Source organism: Schistocerca gregaria, chromosome 1 (genome assembly GCF_023897955.1).
Source record: "Schistocerca gregaria isolate iqSchGreg1 chromosome 1, iqSchGreg1.2, whole genome shotgun sequence".
Taxonomy (NCBI): domain Eukaryota; kingdom Metazoa; phylum Arthropoda; class Insecta; order Orthoptera; family Acrididae; genus Schistocerca; species Schistocerca gregaria.
Window position 1 is genome coordinate 71,424,693 of NC_064920.1, and position 21,938 is coordinate 71,446,630.

Genomic DNA, 21,938 nt, shown 5'->3' on the forward strand with positions numbered 1-21,938 from the left:
AGTCAAATACTTCTCACGTGATATTCAGAGTTGGGAGAGGGAAGTAACTACAGCACCAGACAAACTGAAGTTACAAGATGTATCAAGCTATGTCACCACTGTATATGGCAGAAACTGGTGGCTTGGGTGCATTTTATTAAAAAACAAAAAAACAAAAACAAAACAAAAAACAAAAAAAACGAAGAACTTGATGAAGTGAAAAGAACTTTTCTTCATCCATGTGGACCAGCTAAGTCATTCTCTTATCCTGCACATGCAGATGTCCTGTGGGTGTCAGTTGTGGATGTTCTCACAAAAGTGAATCCATTTACTTCGACAGGGAGAACATACATTCTTAATAAACGTGATGTAAACCAAACCCAGTCAGCTTTATCAAAATGTAATATGTGAAGTTCCAAGACTATTTATTGGGAAACGGCTTTCAACTCAAAACTTAATTTTTGTCTCAGGTTAGTGTTAATGTAAATTTTATAGAAAGTTGTTTCACAATTATTGTTAGTACCTACTGTGTTAAATTTAGCTATGTACAGATACCTGTTACTCAAAAACAAGCATTACATATTGAATTTGTTTAATAGTTCCATTTCAGATGTCATGGACCAGAACTATTATGTAAATACTTATTCATACTTTATTTCAGTTTGTAGTTAAATGCTCAATTTCTTGTTTTTGTTATATCGGTTAATATACTGTTAGTGAAGTGGTATGAAATTCAAATAAGCAATCAACTTAATTATAAAATACACTGATTAGTTTTGGGTTAATAAGGTGATGTTTTGATATTTCTAATGCTTTTTCTTACTTACCTTCCAGTATATTTTAAAGAAATTCCTCTTTGTTAAAGGTCAGTTTGGTCAAATTTGGGCCGTTAGTGAAAAACAGGAGTCCGGAATAATTTTTTTAAAGAATGAACCCATCATCATCCCACATTTATATTTTGCCATGTGATTTACAACAGTATGAAGTAGTTGTGGAAATATTTTGAAAATTTTCAATTATGTGCTTTTTGTAAAAAATTAAATCAAAATATTAATTAGTATTTTGAAAAAGGTTATTAATTAGAAACAACGTTTTGTTGTATATCCCTGGAAAGAGCATGAAAAATGCTGCAAAATGACACCTTTCCAAGTTCTCTAGCTCAATTAGGGCAGCTCCTAGGGTAATTTAAAGAAAGTCTGTTCACACATTTTTGGCTGGTTTTTGAAAAGAGCCATATTTCAGAAATGCTGTGAGGTAAAAAATTGAAATTTGGTATTTTTCTTATTTTCAGCACCCACTATAAGTACACCAACATTCAGCAAAATCTAAGAGGGTAAGGTAAAATTTTTATTTAAAGTGTGTTGATTTGACATGGAACAACTCTGATGTGAAGTGAACATATCCAAAAAAAAGGAATCACAGATAATGTACAGGCAAACTTAGGTACAAGGAAGGTAAGTGTAACGAAACCATAGGTAACACATGGAATACACTGAGCTGAGAAAATCAATATCCTGTTGGACCTCCTTTTTCTTGAGGTAGTTGCAGTAACTGAACATGGCATGGGCTCTACAAATCACTAGAAGTTCCTGCAGAAATAATGAGCCATGAGGCCTCTATAGCCACCCATCATTGCTAACGTGTTGACAGTGCAGGATTTTCTGCACGAACTGACCTCTCGATTATGTCCCATAATGTTTGACGGGTGGCCAAATCATTGGCTTGAACTGTCCAAACTTTTTTTCAAACCAATCGAAAACAATTGTGGCCCAGTTACAAGGCACATTGTCATCCATACAAATTCCATTACTGTTTAGGAACAGAAAAGTCCACAAAAGGTTGGAAATGGTCTCCAAGTAGCTAAATTAAAGAAAGTCCATTCACACATTTTTGGCTGGTTTTTGAAATGTTTACATAGCCATGTTTCAGAAATGGTTTGAGATAAAAAATTGAAATTTGGTATTTTTCTTGGTCTCTGTGCACACTACAAGTATACCAACTTACAGCAAAATCTAAGAGGGTGAGGTAAAATAGGTGTTATGATTTGGCATGGAAGGACTCATCAGCTGAACTGCCTATTTGGTGTTCCTTATTGCAGTAGCCACATCTTTAATGAACTTCAAGCACATCTTGTCATTTGTCAATAACTCAGTATTCCACTTTCTTCCACATTGATTTTTTTGGACGAGTCCCATAAACTCCAGCCTATTCTTCATTATTACTTAATTGTGATCTGAGTCCATATCTGCACCTGGGTACACCGTACAATCCAATATCTGATTTTGGAATCTCTGTCTGACCATCATGTAATCCAGATGGAAACTCCCTTTATCTCTCAGTCTTTTCCAAGTACATTTCCTCCTCTTGTGATTCTTGAGCAGAGTATTCACTGTTATCATCTGAAATTTATTGGAGAACTCAATTAGTTTTCTCCTCTCTCATTCCTACTGCCAAGCCAATATTCTCCCATAACCATTTCTTTTGTTCCTTCACCTATAATTGTGTTCCAATCCCCCATGACTATTACATTTTCATCTCCCTTTACATACTGAATTACCCATTCAATACCCTCATATACTTCCCCTATCTCTTCAACTGCTGTTTGCAATGTTTGCTTGTATACCCGAATTACCATGGCAGCATCGGTTTACTGTCAAATCTGATGAGAATAACCCTATTGCTGAACTGAACTGTCCACAGTAACTTTCTCTCTGCTCTCGCTTCCTATTTGTAACGAATTATACCATTTTCTGCTGCTGTTGATATTACCCCATATTTGTCTGACCAAAAATTCTTATCCTCTTTGCATTTCACATCACTGATCCTGAGTTTTTGCATTTCTTTTTGTTGCGGGATGATATTTGTAATTATAGACACTCTGGAAATATTGATTGTCCTTGTATTAATGTTTTATATTGCATGATGTACATTCCTTGGAGAGAAATAAATTAATGTTGTATTGGAATCATGGTGTTGTGTACCCATAATATTTTGGTGCCGGTTGCGATTTCCTGCGAGATTTCAACAATTATCGGCTTACTTCACACTGCAGGAAACAACAGATGACATCGGACCACATCACAAGCTAAGTCCATTCCAATATAATATGATCGCATGAACTGGTTGCTTCAAAACAATTTTTGCGGCTTTGTATTGCAAGCCCGAAACTTGCACTCAGAGTAGCTAGTTTTGTTAAAAGGTTTTCGTTCACTTACGTCTGCGCATACGCTGCTTGTTAAACGTTTAAGCTATTCACAAGTGCACTTGTAAACAATCGTACAACAGCCATCTTTAGTGAAACATAATGCAGGACGAATCCGAGATACAGGTAGCAAACTTCAAAAGAAAGCGAACTAGGGTGCGGACTAATGCTATGCGGTTTTGTGCAGTTGTTGATGCTCTTACCATAGGAAGCGCGTTTGATGATTTTGAACATTACAGGGAACCTCTTCAAGAAACTCTAGAGAAGCTCGTTTCATTAGATGACGCTATTCATAATTTTCTTTCTGATGATGAATACAATGCAGACGTGCTGAGCTGTGAGGAATTTATAGACAAAGTCAAACACGCTATAGCGAAGGCTACAAAAGCAATTGATTACAAGCTTCCAACCACAACGTCGCAGATGAATATAACGTCACCACCAGTGCTCACACAACCAACTATATTCCATTCTGTCTAGCTACCAGCAATTAAGCTTGAGTCAGTTTGTGTAGATGTCGAAATGTGGTCCCGCTTCTGGGAATAATTTGAATCGACCATTGATAAAGACCTATCCCTTTCTACAATAAACAAACATGTTTTCCTACGAGGGTATCTTTCAGCGAACCGAAGTTGCTAGTAGATGGAATACCTATAACGGCTAACACGTATGAAGAAACAAAGAAAATTTTATTGAATAGATACGGAGATAGCAATCGCATTATGCAGGTGCACCTCGATTATTTGGATGCGCTAAACCCTGTACAGTCAGCGACACCAGAAATGCTAAACAGTACATTCCTGGAATGTAACCGTCGTATTCAAGCACTGCGTGCCTTAGGAGAAGACGTCGTAGCATACGGTAAAATTCTCACTCCGAAAATTCTGAATGCATTTCCCACTGAAATGTGCCAGAAATGGGTCATTCATGCTAAAAGAACTGAAGTAGCGGGAGGAGATGTACTGAAACTACTTAACTTTTTGGAAGAAGAAGTTTGTGGTGCTCTCACTGCACAAAAGATTCATAAGAATATCAATCATCTCCTAGCTTCACGCCCACTGCAGCATCGCTTCACATAAATTCAAAGCAAGCGAAAAATCCGCATAAGCCTAAACGAGAAGTACCGGTGAAAGCATTTTGCGAAGCTCACTCTCATTGGGCCCAAGACTGCAACATAGTAACTGACAGCCAACAACATATCGATAAACTAAAGCAAGATAATCGCTGTTTTATATGTCTAAACCGAGGTCATAATGCTAGAAACTGCAGTAAGAAGGGCAAGGTCTCGTGTTCTAAGTGCAAGAAAAGTCACCACAAAGCTATCTGTACTGACATTGCTGCCTCTTCTTCATCCTCTCAGCAAAGTAGCTCTACATCTGTAGGGAGAATCGACGTAAGTTCAACAGGTTTTATTTATCTTCAGACAGCTCGAGTGTGGGTCAGTGGACCCGCAGGATTAAGCAAACTTGCCGCTGCGTTCTGGATAGCAGTAGTCAGTCAAGCTTCACTTCCAAGTTCCTGATTGATGAGCTAGGTTTAAGAACTATAGAACATCTTGATCTATCTGTCAATGCCTTTGAAATGCCATCCGCAAACTTCATCGCATTCACACTACAGGATACATGGTCTAATTCCAAGATGTCTATGACAGCGTTTGAAAGCACATACTCCTTTTCCGCGCACCCAACTGTGCCTTCCAATTTAAGAAAACTTGTACGCACACAGGGACTTAAGTTTGTGGACCTAAGGGATGGTACAGAAGATCTTCCCATTGAGATTCTTATCGGAGTAGATTACTATTGGAAAATAGTTCAAAGATTCCCCTCCAATTCGACTAACGTCATCAGTTATTCTGGTACCTTCCATTCTAGGTTGGATTCTTAGTGGAAGCAAATCAAGCACCACGGCTAACCTTGTGATGACAAACTACATCAGTTTTAGAGACAGTGACAACAACAGACGATATTTTGCGACGTTTCTGGAATTTAGAAACAATGGGAATCACAGAAGATGGAACAACAACTCTGAATCAGAAGGAATTGGGGTTATTGCAAGATTTCTCAAAATCCTACTGCATCGAAGACAAAAGAAGAGTGGTGTCTTTTCCCACAAAACCCAACGTTATGTTATCTAATAATCTTCAGCAAGCAGAGAAGAGATTTGCTTCACTGCAGAAAAAATTGACGAAGGACAAGAAACAAACAAATTTACGAGGCGCAAATGATAGAACACATCAAGAAGAAACATGTGGAAATCACCCCTTCTGGACAGAAATTGCGTGACACATTTTATCTGCCACATCATGCAGTAAAGAAAGAAAAGTTAGGTGTCATCAAATGGAGGATTGTATTGGTGCACGACCAGAATGCACGTTCATTGAATGACTCTTTAGAAATAGGTCCTAATTTACTTCCTGACACTTTTTCAATGTTACTGGGATATTTTCTACATCAAATAGCCTTAATTGCCGATATCAAACAAGCATTTCTACAGTTAGTTCTTCACAGGAAAGATAGAGATCAAACGAGGTTTTTTGGTTCAAAGTAATCGTAGATCAACAAGGAAATTATATTACAACTGACGAATGGATTACATAGTGCTTCACCCGGCTACCTTCCGACTAACCTGCTGTCCGTTTCTTCTTGCAGCCATGCTGAAAGAGCTTGCTGTAATACACAAAACGAATTTTCCGCAAGCTGCTTTACTTGTTGAATATAATATGTACATGGATGATTTTGTAGCAGGTGCTAAAGACGACAATGCCATAATTAACATATATTATGAGCTTACATCACCCATGGGACAGATCAGTCTACCAATGGCAAAGTGGGCTACAAATTCAAGCCAACTGATTGGAATATGGCAATCAGAAGGTGTCATAAACACTACAGATATGGAGGTACTGGTAGTCCACTGGAACACACAGACTGATATGCTCAGTGTTGTTCACAACAATGTTACTGAGAATGTTTTAAATCGTCCTGCCACTAAGCAAGAAGTACTACGAAACACTGCTAGATTCTATGACCCACTGGGTTTGTTGTCGCCTGAGTCCCTCACTACAAAAATAATTTTTCAAGAAATTTGGTCAAGAGGAATTGAATGGAATGAGCTTTTACCCCTTGATCTTAGCAAACGCTGGTGAATGTGGGTATCAACATTATCGTCATGTTTACACATAAAAATGCCCCGATGGGTTGGTGTATCTGAAAACACTGAGCCAGAAAGCCATGTCTTTTGCGATGCATCATAAAAGGCCTACAGAGCAGTCCTTTATGTACAGTGCACCACAACAAATATGGTATCATTCCATTTAGTTTGCAGTAAAAAGCGACTAGCTCACATCAAAAAAATAACTCTTCCACAGCTGGAATTCTAGCGACACTTCTTGGATCAAGACTACTTCATTATTTCTGTAAGTCCACGAGCTATAATGCAAGTTGTGCAACATTGTGGACTGACTCAATTGTAGTCTTAGGATGGATACAACATGACCTAATCGATGGAAAACCTTTGTGTAAAGTCGTGTTACAGAAATACAGCGACTAACAAATCCGTCACAGTGGAGGCACTGCCCCGGTGACGAAAATCCAGACGATCTAACCTCCAGAGGTACCACAGCAGATAAACTTCACCATACTTCTGTATGGTTGCATGGATCTGCTTGGTTAACAAAGAACAGAACACAGTGGCCTCGAATTTTACAGATGGAAGAGCAAGAAATTAACAGACCAAGTCTTCATGGTACAAAAAACGATTCCTATTTTAACAGCTACATGGTACAGTAGCTACTTCAAGCTGTTAAGAGTTACAGGATGGGTACTTCGCTTTAAACGGCACTTATTGAAAGAAAACAGAACATTTGGAGTACTAACAGCATCAGATTTTGGCGAAGCACGCACTTAACTGGATTCAAGTTGTTCAACAGCAACATTTTGCGCTTGAACTGCATGCACTATACAACAACATGCCTCTACCACGCAATTCTCAGATAGTTCGCTACAACCCATTCTTGGATAATGGTCTTATTCGTCTCGGTGGAAGACTGTAGTTTGCAGAATTACCCAGAGATCAACGCCACCCGATTCTTCTTGAAGGACATCATTTCACACGTTTACTTATCCAGCAGCCTCACATTTGTTTGCATCACCTTGGAGTAAACATAATGTTATCTGAACTGAGAACAGAATTCTGGATCCTTATAGGTCGACAGGCAATTAAACATGTTCTACACCATTGCCTACCTTGTAAGGTGGTGAAAGCTCACGTTGTTCAACAAACTGAGGCTCCATTACCAGCTGAACGAGTTTCACCACTGAAACTATTTACAGTAAAAGGTATTGACTTTGCTGGTCCATTATACGTCAGACAAGGACATATTATGAAGAAATCGTATATTGCTCTATTCACATGCGCAATAACACGAACCATACACCTGGAACTATGCTCAGATATGTCAACTGACAGATTTCTTCAAGCCCTACAAAGGTTTGTCGCAAGATGAGGAGTGCCCAGCACAATTTACACTGATAATGCTACTACCTTCCAAGCCACTCACTTAGAGCTGAAGGAGCTCTGGCAGGCTCTCATGGCAAGCAGGACGCACAAGTACCTCGCCCAGCATGCCATCACTTGGAAATTCATCGTCCCACACGTGCCTTGGTGGGGAGGATTCTGGGATCTGTCAGATGCTGCCTGAGAAAAGTTTTGGGACTGTCACAGTTGGACGAAGAAGGTCTCAACACAATCGTGGTCAGCATAGAAGCAGCACTAATCTCTAGACCAATTACGCAAGGGGGAGAGGAATCTGAACCACTGATGCCCGCACATTTCCTTGTAGATGATCGACTCACAACACTACCTACTGGTCCAGAATCACCAGTTAGAAAGGACTTGTCCAAGGAATTTCTGTTCTGCAGAAGATGGTAGAACACTTCTGGAACAGGTGGAAGAATGATCCTGCTCAAGAACTCCCATGAAACTCCTCAACCAAGGCCAGGTTCAGGAAGACTACAGCTGGGTGATGTCATTCTTCTACAAGAGGATGTTCGTTCACGACACATGTGGAGGTGCGGATAGAAGATCTTCATGAAGGAAGAGATGGTAAAATACGAACTGTAAGCTTGCGAACTTCAGAAGTATCCATAATCTCACGTACCGTTCAACTGGTCGTTCCTCTAGAAGTTGACCAGGGTGGGGAGGGTGTTGCGTGTTGATATTTGTAATTATAGAAACTCTGGAAATATTGATTATCCTTGAATTAATGTTATATTTTCCATGATGTACGTTCCTTGGAGAAAAATAAATCAATGTTTTATTGGAATCATGGTGTTGTGTGTCCGTAATACTCTTTTTAGATTTTGTAGCTTTCCTACTAGGTTCAACTTTCTGAAATTCCGTGCTCCAACTCATAGAGGTTTCCTCATTGTTGGTTATTCTGTCTTTTTCTCTTGATCAACCCCTCCTTGGCAGTCCCCTCCCGGAGATCGAAATGGAACTAAGCTAGGATCTTTCAGCAATGGAGAGAACATCATGACACTTTTTTCTCAATTATGGCTACTTGTCATATGGATACACATTATATGTCTTTAACACAGTGGTTTCCATTGACTTCTGCAGCTTCATGCTGCTGATCATTGCTGCAGCTTCCAACCTCTGGGGGCAGCTCCCAACACCAAGTGCAAGGCAGTGCTCTAGACCTCTGACCACTCCTTTGCCCTCTTTGACAAAGCCATTGGAAGAATAAAAGTGACTTATTGTAGCAGAAGTATATATATCTACAGTTGGTAGTGATTTTTATTCATAATTTTAGCAGTGGTTGTTTTCGGACCTGGGACCCAGCACAGTTTGATTAGTAGTCAAAGACACTAGCCCCAGAGCTTGGTTGAAACGGGATAACACACAGAGTAAATGAATATCACAGAGTGAAATGTTTAGTTCCAATATATGTAACATGATATACGATATAAACAGAAATAGAAATGAAAGTGCTCAAAAACTTGATACTTTGTTATTTTGCAGGAAATTTGAAAAACTTGATATCTTTTGACAGACTGTAGCACCCTTGCTATTGGATGGAAAAAAATTTACAGCACTCAGATTTGTGGAGAACTTTGTGCTAATAGCACAAGAAACTAGCATTTTTGAAAAAAAAATTAAAAAGACCAAAATTTTTGAAATTTTTTACTACAGAAAATTTAAATAACTTAAATTTTGTTGGCAAAACATGCTTCTAATTTAAATGAGGATTGTTTTAACATTAGTGACTGTCCACGTTCAGGAAGACCTTTGTGGTTTGATGAACATCATAGAATGCATTAATCCACAATGATCGACTTCAGTGCAGTTGAGAACTGGCAAATGTGATGAACTGTGATTTTTCCACCATCGTGCACCATTTACATGCAGTGGGGAAGGCTCAAAAATTGGGTGAATGAATGCCACATGTTGTAAGCCAAAATTACAAAAATCACCTGGTGGCCATATCTGCATCTCTGCTTGCTACTCACCAATTGGCTTGAGAACAGCTCTGACTAGTCCTATTCTGTATCATCACTGGCGATGAGAAATGGTATCTTTATAGTAACATAAGGGAAATAAAGAAGTGGTTGAACCCATACAATGTAGCAGTTCCCTCAGGGTGGCAATTCTTCTGGAAAACCTGGGAGTCTCAGGTAATTATGTTTTACCTATGAAGATCAGAAAAATTTAAGAAATTTCATAAAATCTCAGGGAATTCTGAATTTTTAATGTAGCATTGAAACTGAGTTTTATTAATTTTTACAAATCACAAATTTCAAAATACCTAGTATTTCAAAATGAGTTAATTATATGAATATGATTCCATGTAAGTTATTGATGTTTAAAAAGTATGGTTAATCTACTGCTTAATGTCTGGAATACAAACTGAGAGGAAAGAAAAGTCATTATTGTGGGATGCTGCCCCCCCCCCTCCCACACTTGTCATTAATTTATCAGGAGCTTCTTGACACAATCTTCCTCCTCACACCTGGAATTCCCAGTTTGTTTGTTTCTTTTCGTTTCTTTTTTTTCTCCAAGTTTGAGTAGCCACCCTGTCTCCATACAAAGACCTAAACTTATCCACTGAAGATAATGTTATGTGGCTGGTGGAACAGTAACAGTGTGGTGAACTCAAATTTCTTCCCTGAGGTGTAACCATCAGTGCTGACATTTACTGCCAAAATTGAAATGCCTTGCAGGTACAGTCCAACAACTATGATCAGGAAGACCACATGAAGTGATGCTATGCCATGATAACACCCACTCACATTATGTGCAACTGACAAAAAACACTACACAATAGTTTTTTTGGAAAGTCATTCCGCACCTTCCTTATTCACCACATATTTGTGCCGATATTAATAATTGAGATATCTTAAAGGTGCAGTCCAAGAAAAACAACCAGGAAGATTGCACGAAGTTATGATACTCCATGATAATGCCTGCCCATATTCTGCTAGACTGGCAAAAAACGCTATGTAGTAGGTTGATTTGGAAGTCATTCCCCACACATCCTATTGATCTGATCTGGCTCCCGCAGATTTTCTTTTTTTCTGCTCTCTTCAAATGGCCTTCAAGGAACATCCTTTTCCAATGAAAATGCAATCTAAACATCACTCATCTCAAAATCATATGAATTTTACAATCGCGGAATCGAAAAGTTACACAACATTGGCTGACTGTTGTAAACAGTAAAAGAGAATATACTATTGATGACTAAAGTCTCTGTTGTCTGTATTTGTCGTGTTTATTAAAGTTATGAAAAAACACTGCAAACTTATGCACCAGCTGAATACTACTTGACTGGACTATAAGCACACTGTGGAGTCAAGACAGTAAGCATGTCCAATACTTCCATATGCAACATCAGGCAAAGACTAGTTCACAAATATTATGCAAAAAATCAGATATTTGGCTGAGTTTAACACCTGGAAACATATTTTTTGTAATCATACCAGAAGTAAAGTTGATAATGGTTTAAAAAGAAATTGAAATTGGTATCATAATTTAAAATTATGGTGAAAGAAAGGAAACCACACATAAGTAGAATAGCGGAATTTTCTTTGTGTTTTGTCCTTCTGGCAGTCGGCTTTACATTTAAACATAAGATCTTGGCATGTAGACACATTCTTAAACATAATACTGTATAGCCAAGAAACAGTGGAAAAGAATTGGTTCATATTTAAATAATCATTGTTTGGTAATGATGTGGGTATTCAGATAGCTAGTTACAAAGACTTGACACTAGTTACAGATTGACAGGTTGATAAGATATTTTCTTTAGCAGTGTGTGTGTGTGTGTGTGTGTGTGTGTGTGTGTGTGTGTGTGTGTGTGTGTGTGTGTGTGTTTGTATATATTGAATGAAACATTTGAATAATAACATTGTAGCTAAGTGGCACTATATAGTAGATAAGGAAAGATTGAAACTTAATGTCTTTCCACTAACAAACTACTAATTATCTAATATGTGACTAGTAATTACCTGTGTGCATTTCTCATCATTACAGCATTAGATTTACTCTGTTCAGCATACTTTAAAAAAAAAAAAAAATCATATTGACAAACTAGGATCATGTTGACAACTTCAGTTCCTATTCTTCCTTCATTGTTGTTTCCTATTTCTCCAGTATTCCCTCATTTTCTCCCCATTAAGTCTTTTCCTTTCTTCTGCCCATGTTGTTTCTGATATTTTATTTCTTCTGCTTTGAAAGCCTTCCAAATTTAGTATTTTATTTTTAAAACAGTTTCTTTCTGCTATTTCTGATCGTTTGATGTTGTTTCTTTCTAGATCTTTCCTTACTTCTGTAATCCATGCTATTGTCGATTTCTTCTTCCAGAAATATAGGAATATTCGTTTTGGTAGTCTATTTCCATCCATTTGGTAGATGTGTCTGAAAAAGGTTAATCTTCATTTGTCCATTACTTCAGATATTTTCTCTATATTTTAGTAGATCTCTTCATTACTTCTTATTTTTCAACCATCTGCAGTTTTTATTGCACCCATTATTTTTCTAATAATCCTTCTTTCCAGTGCCTCTAGTTTGTTCATCTTATAGTTCATCAGTTAGGCATTCAGATCCATAAAAAACATTCTTGTCATACCATTGTAGTGTGGTGTTTTTGTTTTGTTTTTTTAGATATACATTTCTTGTTATAAATATTTTTGGTCAGACCATATGCTCTTTCCAGTTTGTTAATTCTTACATCTAGTGCAGATTTTTCTAGTCCATTCTGTTGTATAGTTTCTCCAAGATATTTAAATTTATTTACTAATTCTACTTTACCTATTTGTTTTTCTATGAATTTTGGCACATTTTTTATATTTGTCATGAATTTTGTTTTTCAGCTGAAATTTTGAGACCAGTTCTGTTTGCTATTTTTCCAGAAGGTTCATTTGAATAACTGCTTCTGTCAGGTTTTCTGAAATTATTGCAAAATCATCTGCAAAAGCCAAGCAGTTTACCTTAATTTCATTTGTTTTCATTCCCAGAGTTACTGGCTCAATTTTGCGATTTTTTAGCTCTGAGTCCAGATCCTTACAATTTTTTGTAGAACGCAATTAAACAGTAGAGGTGATAAACCATCACCTTGTTTTATTTCAAATGCCTGAGATACTTCTCCCATAAATTTGACTTTAGAAATTGTACCTGTTAAGGTCTCATGAATTATATTTGTTAATTTTGATTTAACACCAAATTCTCTAATGGCCATATCTGTTGTTTCTCTGTCTATACAATCAAATGCTTTCTTGAAATCAATAAATGACACTATTGTTGGTTTTCTGGCTAATGTTGTATGGTGAATTATTGACTTTAAGTTAAAAATTTGTTCTGCGCAGGATCTTCCCTCTCAAAAATCACCCTGATATTCTCCCAGTTGTTTGTCTAAAGTATCTATCACTCTGTTCCGGAGAATTTTGATATTTTGTATTCCACTGGCAGAAATGACGCTCCTCTATAATTATTGACGTCTTGTGGGTCTCCCATTGTACGTGGCAGGTGGATTAATGCTGTTTTCCATTCAACTGGAATCTTTTCAGTTTTCCAAATATTCTCAAAAATCCTTTATGATTTTTGGTTCTGACCACTTCAATAATTCTGCTGTAATGGAGTCTTCACCACTTGCTTTTTTGTTTTTGAGTGTTTTGATGGCTTCATGAATTTTTAATTCTGTAGGTGGGAAATCTTCCTCTAGATTTTGAGGTGTCTCTGGAAATTCTAATTTATCTGTTTGAACTAAAAGGTCCCGGAATTGGTTACTTTCTCCAGATTTCTTCTGTTGTCAGCATTTATAGGTGCATGACAGTTTATAAGGGTGTAACATTTGTTCTTGCACTTTATTGTTATGGTGGATATTCTTTCTGAATTTGATCTAAATTGTGTTACACTGTCTATGATTTTTTTTGTTTACATAAAATGCTGTTCCAAATATCTGGATGTTTTCCATTATTCTCACTGCTGATTTCCCTTTATAAATACTATAATATTTTGTATCGACTACATTCTCATCTCAGTAAATATTTTATTTTAATTATTTTTCTTTCTTATCTACAGGCGTAATGATGTCTCTGATATCACACCAAGGCTGCAACCAATAATTGGTGAGTTTTATGGATATTCTTAATATTATATTAATTTAAAGTCATTGGTGCCACTTCCTGCAGGACAGTGTGTTAAGATCTGTGTAATACTGATACCATAGCAGCAGATCTTAACAAACAATGCCATTTATAGCTAGATGCTGATTTTACTGGCAGCTGTCTGTCAAGTTCTTTAATGTTATGGGTTCTGGGCTAAAATGTCCTTGAAGTAATTACATCACGTACTATTCCTACTACTATAAGTATGTTATTGTCTGCAGCTGAGGAAACCAAAGACAAATCTTCGGGAAAAAGTGATGGATGAAAATAAGTGAGGGAAGAAAATATGCATTACATCATTATTAGACCTATTCAATAAACTTTTCATGCTTTGCTTAAGGAATGTGTTGCATATCAGGTACAATACTAGCCAGTAACACACTGGTAAAGTTTTGTGTTGCTACAACACTTTAAATTTCATTTCTTTAATAACTGGACATTTTAGGTCTTCATCTTAGGATTTGTTTTCTTTAAGAAGACTTTGAGTCAAACTTGTAAATTACTAATACCTTGCACAGTTTAAAGAAAGTTGTAGTTATTGTTCACCCCAGGTGCATCGCCTTAATGGTGTTAATGATGATATGGAATTTGCTACACCTTCGAACAAGGAACTACTATATCAAGTTTCCTCATTTTTTTAGCAGACAATTACAAGTGATTAAAGGAATGGCTGTATGGTATTACTGCAACACTAAATAAATGAGTACAGTGCATTTGTTTGTTTTTATGTCCCCCTCATGTTGTTATGAGACTGTCCATGACGTACCGTTATGTTGTCAGAGTTCCCCTAGGCACTACCAGCCACCAGCCAAAGTCGTACCTGACGGCTTCCCATACCATAACTTAAGGAGTTAATACCTCTATGCCTCTTCAAAACGCTAGAACAGAACCTGTTCCCAGGTCACTGACATACTTTCTGATGATGGTGATCCAGGATAACACAGAATTGCAATTTGTGGATGAACACAATGCAACACCATTCATAAAATGTCTTTACTTCCATATGCAACTGCTTGTGTCGTGGTGTTAACAGCAGCCTATGCATGGTGTGGCAGTTCCCTTGTATGACTACTCTAGTACCCAGCCAGTAGTACAGGGTGCACAGAATGTTTCAGTTTCAGGGAGTCCATTACTTGTTCTTGGATACCTGGTGCAGATGTAAAAAAGTTACAATGTGCTTGGTGTGCAATATATCAATCCTCTCTTGGCTGGACAGACACTGTCAACCAGAATGTCGACAATAAGTATGTCAGCCTCCACGATCCCACACAATCCAAAACAGGGCCACTTTCACATTCGAGTCCCCATAAATCTGGATTTTTACAGTTCATCCTGCTGAGCGAATAGATAACTACAATGATGTCTCTTTAAAACTCTGTCAAGTGCTGATAATACTATCTTGCTCGAGTATAGCGCATCTCCGTGTCTTCACAATGGTCACTTAATAGTGGTACTGTTCACACCCCTTTTGTACCATAGCAGGTGTGGTAACAACACTAACCATGAAGTAATACACTCTGGTAGCCATTCTATCTGTCACAGAGAATTGCACATCCAATCATATACATACTTTCTGATGTGTGTGTGCACAAAGTTACATTGACATACAACAATGTCTTCCAGGGACTTCAGTTTCTTTTTTTTTCCAGGCAGTGTATTGCTTGTGGTCAGATAGTTAAGTAGCTGGTTATATTCATGGCAAATGATAACAGCCAAACAGTTGCAGGATAAAGATTTATTAAAAACCTTGACCATGGTTTCGGTACATCTAAATATACCTCCATCAGAAGCAAAAATACACTAAAATCATATTCTGCAGTAGAGATGCATAAAAAAATTGTGCCAAAGGCATCACCACTAGTTGAAATTAAAGTATCACCTCCATCCATAGAGCATAATTATGAAAGGGTTGGTCGATGCGAGCACGGCATATTATCGGTACTTAGCCTGTGTTCGCATCGACCAACCCCTTCATAATTATGCTCTACAGATGGAGGTGATATTTTAATTTTAACTACTGACGACACTTTTGGCTGTTATCGTTTACCATGAAGATTTTCAAAAGTTGCTGCTTTAGCCATGTTTAAAATTTTGTAGCTGGTTGTATATTACCTTTTCTAAAATTTTCGAGAATGCTGGAGAAAGTGGAACTGGATGGAAGTTTGACAGTATTTTCTTTTCCGCTTTCAGCATATTTCAGCCAGTTGGGAAATGTTCCAGTGATACAAGGGTGGTTATGTAGATAACTTAATATTGTACTAATCTCAGAACAACGCAGCTTAAGTAATGTTATTGATCATTTATCATAACCACTAGAAATTTTTTTTTATTTTAAATTGTTTATGGTAGACATTGTTTCTACTGATTTAATGAGGGTCATATTTATTTTTGTGTATCATTTATTCATATTGGTATCTGCTTCTCTTAATCTCTGGTTATTACAAATGCCATCAGCAAACCTCAAAATTTTTATTTCTTTTCCATTGACTGTTGCTTTTACAAGTTTCTCCTTGGTTGCCATCACAGGGTAATGCCAGGGAGATGTTTCATCCCTATCTCACTCCCTTACTCTAATATTGTCCGCCCCTGATAGCTGAGTGGTCAGCGTGACAGCATGTCATATGCCTAATGGCCCGGGTTCGATTCCCAGCTGGGTCGGAGATTTTCTCCACTCAGGGACTGGTTGTTGTGTTGTCCTTATCATCATCATTTCATCCCCATCAACACACAAGCCGCCGAAGTGGCGTCAACTCGATCGACTTGCACCAGGCAAATGGTCTACCCGACGGGAGGCTCTAGCCACACGGCATATGTTAGAACTGCAGTATGGTCTCTGTACAAGTTGTGGATACCCTGTAATTTGTCTCTTCTACCTTGCAACAGTGTATTCCAGTCGGCACTGCCAAAAGCTGTCTCTAAATTGACAAATGCTTGTAGGTCTGCCTTTCTTCAGTCTATCTTACAAGTAAATACAGTAATACCTACTGTATGCCAATATTTTTGTGGAATTCAGATTAAACTCATGGTTCGGTTATATTTACATCTGGCAGCACTAAGAATTCACATCTGGCAGTACTAAGAATTATTATATTCTCCTTAAAGTCTGAGATTTTTCTACATATCTCATGTATCTTGTTTACCATGTGGAATAATTCTGCCATGGCTGACTCTTCCAAGGATCTCACTAATTCTTGATGGCTTGTAACCAACCCCATGGCTCTTGTTTCAACTTAGGTCTTTCAGTGCTTTGTCAAACACTTCTCACAGTATATATCTCCTATCTTACCGTATCTTCAGCTATTTCCTCTTCTCTTATTATAATGTTATCTTCAAGTTAATTTCCCTTGTACAGCCCTTCTACATATTTCTTCAGTCTTTTGCCTTTCAGCTTTCAGTGTAGGCTCACCATCTTTGCTCTTTATGTTCATAAAGGGTCTTCTCTTTTCTCCAGAGATCTCCCTAATTTTCTTGTAGGTAGCGTCTATTATTCTCATAGTCACGCAAGAAGCTACAGTCTTTGTTTACTTCAATTTATCCAGGTCCCAGTTCCTTAATTTCTGACCTTTCTGAAGTTTTTTTTCTTTTTTTCAGTTTTAATCTGCAGATCATAACCAATAAATTACTGTCAGAGTCCATATTGGCCGCTCAAAATGTTTTGCGGTTCAAAGCTTGGCTCCTAAATCTCTTGTCTTATCATTGTAATCTGTATTAAACCTTATGATATCTGCAGCTCTTTCGAGTATATAACCATATTTCATGATTTTTATATCTATTACCAATGATTAAGTTGTGTTCTGTACAGAATTCTTCCAGGCAGTTTTCCCATTGATTCCTCTCCCCCATTCCATGTTCTCATACTATTTTCCCATCACATTATTGCCATAGTATAGAATTCCATTTCCCAGTAACAATTAAACTTTCATCTGTTTTAACTATCTGAATAATTTCATTTATCATATATTCTAACTAATTAATGGTTGTCAGCTGACAACCATGCCTCCATCCTTGCTACCCTCCCTGTTTTCCTTTCCCTGTTGCTTCATAACCTGGGTTGTGAGTAACTAAATCCACTTTCCCTTCTTCACTTTCTTTCCCCTCTCTCCTCCCTGATGAAGGAACATTTATTCCGAAAGCTAGGAACTTAAATTTTCGGTTGTTTTTTGTGTTTCTATCGGCTGTACTGAGCTGAGGTAAGTACTGGCCAGCCCCTCTATCTCTTTGTTAGTAATTGTTTATCATATATTCTTTCAGTCTCTCTATCTGCAGAGTTAATTGGCATATAAGCATGTATTACTGTGATGGGTGTTGGTGTTGTGTCTATCTTGGCTATAATAATGTGTTCACTGTGTTGTTGATAGTAGCTAATCTACATTCCTATTTTCTTATCCATTGCTAGTGACTTGGCTTGGATTCACACGGTAGCATTAAGTACCTATGCCAATGACTACTGGTGTAGCATATTTTGTGAAGGGTTTATGAAAAAAAATCAGAGAACAATGTTAAGTAGGTAAATATCATCACTGTGATATATATTATGTGATGTAACCAGTACACACCAGGGAAGTTGTCTGGAGGCGTGAATGTTTTGTGTTCCATGTTGAATGACATTTGAAGTGAGACTATATGAGAGTGATGGGAGCACATAGTGATACAAGTAATACGTTTACAACCAATGTAAATATTGTATGCAAATCATGTGTATGTGTGTGTGTGTGTGTGTGTGTGTGTGTGTGTGTGTGTGTGTGTGTGTAACGAAATATGAATCAGAGGCTGGCTGATGTGGCACAAATAAAAGAAAAAAAGAAAATCAAACAGTGGAAAACTTACGATGGAATGTAACAATATGATGAAAAGGAAAGTTCCTACTCACCATATAGTGGAGATGTTGAGTCGCAGATAAGCACAACAAGATGGTCACAAGTAAGCTTTCAGCCAGCAAGGTCTTCTTCAAAAATAGACCACACACACACACACACACACACACACACACACACACACACACACACACACAACTCACGTAACCATGACTGCAGTCTTGGGCAACTGACACCTCACTGCAAGCAGCAGCACCAGTGCATGATGGAAGTCACAACTGGGTGGGGGTGAGGAGCAGGCTGGGGCAGGGAGAGGAGGGATAGGAGAGTAAAAGTGGGGGACAGTGAAGTGGTGCTGGGGAGTGCGCAGGGGCGAGGTGGAGAGAGGGTAGGGCAACTATGTGCAATGGGAGGTTAGGCAGAGGGTAGGGGAGAGGTGGAGGTAGGGGATAATGGAAAAGGAGAGAAGTGAAAAGACTGGGTGTTATGGTGGAATGAGGGCTGTGTAGTGCTGGAATGGGAACAGGGAAGGGGCTGGAAGGGGGAGGACAATGACTAATGAAGGTTGAGACCAGGAGGGTTACAGGAACATAGGATATATTGCAGGGAAACTTCCCACTTGCACAATTTAGAAAAGCTGGTGTTGGTGGAAAGAATCCATATGGCACAGGCTTTGAAGCAGTCACTGAAATGAAGGATATCGTGTTGGGCAGCGTGCTCAGCAACAGGGTGGTCCACTTGTTTCTTAGCCACAGTTTGTTGGAGGCCATTCATGCAGACAGACATGCCCACATAGAATGCAGCACAGTGGTTGCAGCTTAGCTTGTAGATCACATGAATGGTTTCACAGGTAGCCCTGCCTTTGACGGGTTGGGTGGTGTTTGTCACCAGGCTGAAGTAGGTGATGGTGGGAGGATGTATGGGACAGGTCTTGGATCCAGGATTATTACAGGGTAATGGGTTGGGAGCAGGGGCTGTGTAGGGATGTATAAGTATATGTGTAGATTCATTAGATGGCGGAATACCACTATGGGAGGTGTGGGAAGATAGTGGGCAGGACATTTCTCATTTTAGGGCACATCGAGAGATAGTCGAAAGCATGGCAGATAATGTAATTCAGTTGCTCAAATCTTGGGTGGTATTTAGTTATGAGGACATCTAGGAAGGTGGCTTGTTGGGTTGAATAGGACTGGGTGAAGCAAATGGGGGAAAAATTGTTGAGGTTCTGGAGGAATGTGGATAGTGTGTCATCACCCTCGATCCAGATTGCAAAGCTGTCATCAATGAATCTGAGTCAGGTGAGGTTTAGGATTCTGGATGGCCCTTGAACAGGTTGGCATAGGATGATGCGAAGTTGGTGCCAATAGCCGTACCCCGGATTTGTTTGTAGGTAATGCCTTCAAAGAAGAAGTAATCGTGGGTGAGGATATAGTTGATCATGGCATCTAGGAAGGAGGTTATTGGTTTGGAATCTGTAGGACATTGGGAAAGGTAGTGTTCAGTACTGGTAAGGCCATGGGTATTATGGATGTTAGTACAAAGGGAGGTGGCATCAATAGTGACGAGCAGGGCACCTTGTGATAAAGGGACAGGAACAGTGGAGAGTTGGTGGAGGAAATTGTTGGTATCATTTGTGTAGGAAGGTAGGTTCCAGGTAATAGATTGAAGGTGTTGGTCTATCACAGCAGAGACTCTCTCAATGGGGGCACAGTAACTGACCACAATGTGGCATCCTGTGTGGTTGGATTTATGGACATGTAGAAGGTAGGAGTGCGAGGAGTGGTAGGGGTGAGCAGAGAGATGAACTCTGGGGAGAGGTTCTGGGATGGGCCTAAAGATTTGAGCAGTGACTGGAGATCCTGCTGGATTTCTGGAGTGGGATCATTGCGGCAAGGTTTGTAGGTGGGATGTATCTGACAGAGTCCTTCTGCCAGGTAATCCATGCAGTTCAAAACAACAGCGGTGGAGTCTTTGTCCACAGTAGGAGTATAAGTTCGGGATCAGTTTTTAGGTGGTAGACTGTGGCTCTTACTGTGTATGTAAGGTTAGATTGCATGTTGGGGGATTTGGGGGATGATGGTGAGGCGAAGTTCAAGGTTAGCGGGCTCAGGCAAGGTTCAACATTGGTCTTTGGTTGATCCTGACTGGTAGGGTTGGTGGCAAAAAAGTGTTTCCACTATAGGAAGGAGAGTAGGCCTTTAACAATCCCTGGATGACTGAATTTGGGAGCGGGGTAAAATGTGGGGCCTTTGGAAAGGACTGATGTTTCTGTGAGGCTAACGCTTCTGTAGGCAACATTCAGTACTGTTTTGGATCTGTTTGGGTTCTTTATTCTGTGTGGTGGTGGGAGGGAGTCTGTGAGACAGGGTTTGTCAGCAATGAGGGCCTGTGGGGGAGGTTTGGAGCTTCTTGTAGAGGTGGTGTACAGTAGTACTTCAAGGTGGGAGTAGGAAGTGAGAAGGGCAGAGAGTTTTTTGAGGTTGCTTTGTGCATGTTGCTCTAGTTCCTGGAGGGCAAGAGTTTCAGTCTGTGTTAGGGGTTCCAGGAATTTCAGATTGCGTAGAAGGAGCATTTTGCGGATGGAGAGAAGGTACTACAAGGAGGTTTGGGCTTGATTGCTATGATTTTGCAGGACTGTTTTGGTGAGGGCTAAGGACTAGTGGAATCTGAACCGGTGGAGTTCATTGTGGAAGGAGGCATCCAGAGATAGGTAATTTGATGGTAAGGCCATTTGGAGGGATTCCATGAGCCAAGCAGGAACAGTGTTTGGGACTGGGTTCTGGCTAGGGATACAGAAACTTTTCTGTGTTGATGCAGGTGGAAGGCACAAGGATCCATGGTGGTGGAAAAAATGCGAAAAATTACGTAAATAATGTGGAATTATGTCCGAAAAAATTCGTGAAAACGCACCCAAATACGTGGGAAAAATCACGAGAAGGATGAAACAGGTGCAAAAGTGGGAAACAAGATGAAATCTGACAGAGACGACAATAGCGAAATGCAAAAATTCACTAAAATTGGCGTGAAGTCACAATAAGATCAAAGAAAAGATATAAATATTAAAAATATACATATTACTGTGCATAGCAAATCTGAGGGTGGATAAATGTGAAGAAGGGGGATGACAAACGTTACTGGATGAGGTGGAATTAGTGCGTGCGAACTGGGATAGAATGGAGAAAGAGTTTGGGGTGTTTAAGGGTTTGTAGGATGAGATAGAATAGGTGCAAGAATTAACACACGAAAATATGGGAGAGTGATGAAGAGAGAGTGATCAATTTG

General features: G+C 38.9%; 1 protein-coding gene across 1 annotated transcript in view; it reads left to right on the forward strand.

The window, feature by feature from the left end:
• The window catches only part of LOC126331179 (uncharacterized), a 371,504-nt gene that overhangs the window by 273,275 nt on the left and 76,291 nt on the right, over positions 1-21,938 (forward strand). Inside the window, exon 11 of the mRNA XM_049996454.1 lies at positions 13,757-13,803. Within this exon, the coding sequence (XP_049852411.1) occupies positions 13,757-13,803 (47 nt within the window). The remainder of the gene's footprint in view (positions 1-13,756; positions 13,804-21,938) is intronic.